Source organism: Engraulis encrasicolus, chromosome 13 (genome assembly GCF_034702125.1).
Source record: "Engraulis encrasicolus isolate BLACKSEA-1 chromosome 13, IST_EnEncr_1.0, whole genome shotgun sequence".
NCBI lineage: Eukaryota > Metazoa > Chordata > Actinopteri > Clupeiformes > Engraulidae > Engraulis > Engraulis encrasicolus.
In genome coordinates this window covers 26678651-26683210 of record NC_085869.1, presented here as the reverse complement: position 1 = coordinate 26683210, position 4560 = coordinate 26678651, and the positions used below count along the sequence as shown (strand labels likewise).

The 4560-nt window shown below is 47.9% G+C and overlaps 1 protein-coding gene across 1 annotated transcript; it reads left to right on the top strand.

The window, feature by feature from the left end:
- Nucleotides 1-1954: 1954 nt before the first annotated feature.
- On the top strand, nucleotides 1955-4119 carry sp5a (Sp5 transcription factor a). Its single transcript, XM_063213571.1, has 2 exons — nucleotides 1955-2059; nucleotides 2458-4119. The coding sequence occupies exons 1-2, from the start codon at nucleotides 2009-2011 to the stop codon at nucleotides 3565-3567; spliced, it is 1161 nt and encodes a 386-aa protein (XP_063069641.1). The 5' UTR covers nucleotides 1955-2008; the 3' UTR covers nucleotides 3568-4119.
- The last annotated feature ends 441 nt before the right edge of the window (nucleotides 4120-4560 follow it).

The window sequence follows — 4560 nt, the reverse complement described above, 5'->3', positions numbered from 1 at the left end:
CTCTCAGATGGGATGTAGTGTGTGGCAGTGCGGTGATAACCAATACCAAGAGGATATCTATCTTCCACCAGATAGCCCACTTCTGCTATTACTCTACCTTTGGGCACTGTTTTAAAGTGCTCGTAACGTATCTGACCCGAATAATGATAACGCTCTCAGGTTACCACTAGAGAGAGGAAAAAAGTGTTTTGAGGTATATCCTCCACCACCTCTCCCTGCCGCGCTCTGTATTGTGGGGAAACGGAGTTTGCCGCGTGGCCCAGCAGGAATCTCCGTTGCCCCTCTGAGTGCGCACGGAGCCGTGGGAGAAGAGTCGGGCGCGTTAATCCCTTCAAAGGGAGAGATCTCATTCTGAATCAGCGGCTCCCACAGCACAGCAGCAGCAGCAGCACAGGGCCAGGACACTGGTTGTTTCTGTAAGAGAGAGAAGCCGATAGAAATCTGCCCGCCCGCCTGCGTGTCCTCATGAAAGGCTTCAGTCAGCTTGTGAAGCCACTATCGCAGTAGTTTTCTACAACAAAAAAGCCGTCAGAAGTTTCTTTTGTGGCGCTGTTTTGATTTGTTAAGTGAATGTGTCCTTGATCACCCCCCCCCCCCCTCCCCTCTCCAGGACACTTGAGGAAGCAAGTGGAACCTTTTTTTTCTCCCCATCCACACCCCATCACCTGTGGCATAGCCTAATGTCTGATAAAAACGCGGGGTTAATGTCTTGTTTTGAGTTGTTTTGCTCCTGCCTGAAGGTGTGAGGACTCCGCTTGGCCAGTGAAGGCTTGGCAAGAGGCGGGGAGGAGCGGCAGGCGGGGGCCCAAGATTGTTTCCATTTTCCTGGGGATGAGAACTCCTCCCCCCGGTCTCCTCTCCCTCCTCTCCTCTCCTCCTAACAACTTTTCAGGAAACGTCTAATAAAGACATCATCCATCCCCACCCGGCGTTTGTCATCTCGGCATCTTGATAATGGCTTTGTTGTTTGTTAATTAATGACCGGTAGAATGCCTAATAGCCTATGAGTTAAGATGCCCTATATTCATGTTATTTTGAATAACATTTTTTTTTTGCTTATGCGCAAGAATAGAGCATAGCCTATAGCTTTATTTCCGCAACTCTTACACAAATATCCACCTGTGTGGAATGCGAGTACAATTTCAAAAAAATATATTAAATAACTGGTTTATTTAAAAAAAAAAATAACGAGATATGCTATGTAGCACACTCGAGTGCATGTGTGGGGTCTGGTATCATTTTGTGAAATGTTCACACGGTTCAGAGAACAGACGTTTCTCACAAGAATTCAGGCTTTGAGAAAAAAGAAAATCAATATGAACATTGTGTTGAGTCACTTATTTCGTCTCATTAGCTTGGCCCTCTTGAAGTTATCAAACAACTGCTCACGGAGAGATCTCCCCAGATAACAATGTCTCATTGTCACATAAGGGCTCCCTACAAATCCTTAATTACAAAAAGGGGGATCGGGTGGCTGTGGCATCCAATACCCGGGGTCTCCAGGCGGGGCTGGCTCGCTTTGATCAAGAAAATCCAATTATTTGTGTATATACATTTCCCACATAGTGATTACTTCATTAATTGTCCCGCCTTTATCTCCACCCATCCCAACCCCCCTAATAATCAGGTCTTTTATCCGGAGCAACAAACACACCATAGGAGCTTTGTGGATTCAAAGGATTTGCTTCCCCTCTCTCAAAGAGCCGCTATTCTTTGATGATTGGGCAGCGGCAAACTTCAAAGTAATAAATCTTAGTGCTGACTGGCTGGCGTCCCGGCAAAGTCCTTATCAAATCCTAAGAAGTGATCCTTCACTCGCTCAGATGGTTCAAGGATATCTCGAGGAGAGGAAGCGGGAGAGGTGGTTACACTTTTTGGTACACATGCGAAGGCGCATTTTGTGATTGTTACTTCCCTTTTTAAATACATATTTAAGAAAAACAGAGGCGGCGATTTTCTGCGCTTTTGAGTTTGAGCGCACGAGAGGGGAATACCAAACTTCACAACTATGGCAGCTGTGGCTGTGCTTCGGAACGAGACCCTCCAGGCTTTCCTCCAGGTTGGTGTGAAATTATATTATTTTAATGTTTGAGATTAAACAAATATTGTGCAACTCCGCCTTGTAGTTCAAAGGAACAAAGGTAAACAAAGGCGCGGTGATTGTGAATAACAAGTTAACTACCCTTAAGCTTGACGTTAACTATTACAAGTGTTGCAACAACCTTATCCCAGGCTGTACATACACTTGTTTACACGTTTTGGATGTTTTTAATGGTTTGGGAATACAGTTGAGTTTAACAACATTCTGCGCACAATGTTTGAATATAGGCTACACAGTATAATCACATATAAACCCAGTTTTGTATAACTACGCATGTGAGAAAATATGGAGCCATACTTATTTGTGGGATGGCATAAGGAGTTAAATTATATTCTCTGTTGTTTTTATTTACCCAGGACCGCACTCCAAACTCTTCCCCGGAGAACACTAAGCACTCTCCCCTGGCTTTGCTGGCGGCCACATGCAACCGTATTGGGCATCACCATCCGGGCTCCACGGCCCCTGACTTCCTCCAGGTGCCCGGCTATGACACGACCCTCGGATCCCCCTCTCGCCTCTTCCACCCGTGGAGTACCGAGGGGAATCCCCAGAGCTCTCTGTCGAGCAGCAATTCCTCCTTTGGACTATCGGCTAAATCACAGCTGTCCCACCTAACGGGCACTTACGCATCCCACCACCACGAACTGCCGCTCACCCCGCCCGCGGACCCCACCTATCCTTATGACTTCTCCCCGGTGAAGATGCTGCCGTGTTCCATGCAGTCCCTGCAGTCCACCTGCACGCCGACATACGTACCCGCCGTGACTTACGCAGCGCCCACCCCCGTGCCCCCAGCTGCGATGCAAGGCTTTGTCACGGGCCACCACACCGGCCTGGTACATCATCCCCAGCAGCAGAGACAGTTGTCGCCGAACCCGGGAGAGGACATCCCGTGGTGGAGCTTACAGCAGACCAACTCCATTACGCACACAGTATCCTCTCTCGCACCGCACCGCTTTAACCCCCTGCAGCGCAGCCTGGTGCTGGGACACTCGGACTTTGCGCAGTACCAGACCCAAATTGCCGCCCTCCTGCACACGAAGTCGCCCCTGGCCACAGCCCGGCGGTGCCGGAGGTGTCGCTGTCCAAACTGTCAGTCGTCCAACAACTCCAACGATGAGCCGGGGAAGAAGAAACAGCACATCTGCCACATTCCGGGCTGTGGGAAAGTTTATGGCAAGACGTCGCACCTGAAAGCGCACCTGCGCTGGCATTCGGGAGAGAGGCCGTTTGTGTGTAACTGGCTGTTCTGTGGCAAGAGCTTCACGCGCTCCGACGAGCTGCAGAGGCACTTGCGGACTCACACGGGGGAGAAGCGGTTCGTATGCCCGGACTGTTGCAAAAGGTTCATGCGCAGTGACCACTTGGCCAAACACGTGAAAACGCACCAAAACAAAAAGATCAAGCCCCACGACAACAAGACTCTGGAACACCATGTCAAACGAGAGGACACGAGACACATGTAGGAACTTCATTAGTGACAAAGCTGTGCCAAGCACAATTGACTTATCACTCGTTCCAGTTGGACTTGGTGCAAATTTGCTCATGTTGATGGAGGTGTGCTATGAGGAACCATTTGAACAAATCAGGCGCTTACATCCCAAAAAGCTACAAACCTGGCCCTTACCATCCCCGGTTTTGGTTTCCTTTTGCTGAAACATTTGGCCTTCAAAAGGATTTCAGTTACTGCCGAGATTTTCAATTTTGTATGTACATAGGAAATTGTTCGTCTAAATCATGACCTCTGGTTGGGACTCTTTGTGAGCCCACACATATATAAAAAAAATATTTTAAAAATGTGAAACAAGCTTTCAGCTTGTTCGTGACCAGAACCTTGTCTCCGGTGGAAGACCCCCGTTTGTGTAAATATGATTTTAATGGCTTTTGTTGAATGAAAGTGTGTGTTCCTTTACTCCATGATGGGGTGCTTTAAGCATGCGATAATACAAATATCCCTATTGTTGAAATGGCCCAAACAAGAACAACCTGTGTGTAAAAAAAAGAATAAAGAGTCTAACATTCCCAAAGAAAAGTCAGTGTCATTGAGTGGGCTTTGGAGACCAAACTTGTTGTGGCTTTCAGAAGCTGTTGAGGTTACCCAGGAGGAGAGAGAGCGGGAGCGAGAGCAGGTGGGAGAGGGAGAGCATTTGAAAAGAGTACAGCATCCTGTTTCTCTTTTTAAGATGTGGACAAATTGTATATGGATGTGAAAAGAGCTGTGTGGCCAATGTGGCCTATTGGGCACCTCAGGGGCCACAGCCATGGATACAGTTTTAAGCACCCATTCAGTTTTGTATATGTGTGTGTGTGTGTGCGTTGCATGCGCGCATGCGGGTGTGTGGGTGTGACTGTATGCATGTATGCATGCTTGTATGTGTATGTAGCCTATGTATGAAGTGCATCCCCACTTGGGCATGTATGTATGTACAGTATGTATGTACTGTATGTATGTACAGTAT

Coding starts and splice junctions, on each gene's coding strand:
- sp5a (XM_063213571.1), top strand. CDS start 2,009: ATGGCAGCTGTGGCTGTGCTTCGGAACGAGACCCTCCAGGCTTTCCTC. Junction 2,060..2,457: donor CCCTCCAGGCTTTCCTCCAG/GTTGGTGTGAAA, acceptor TTATTTACCCAG/GACCGCACTCCAAACTCTTC.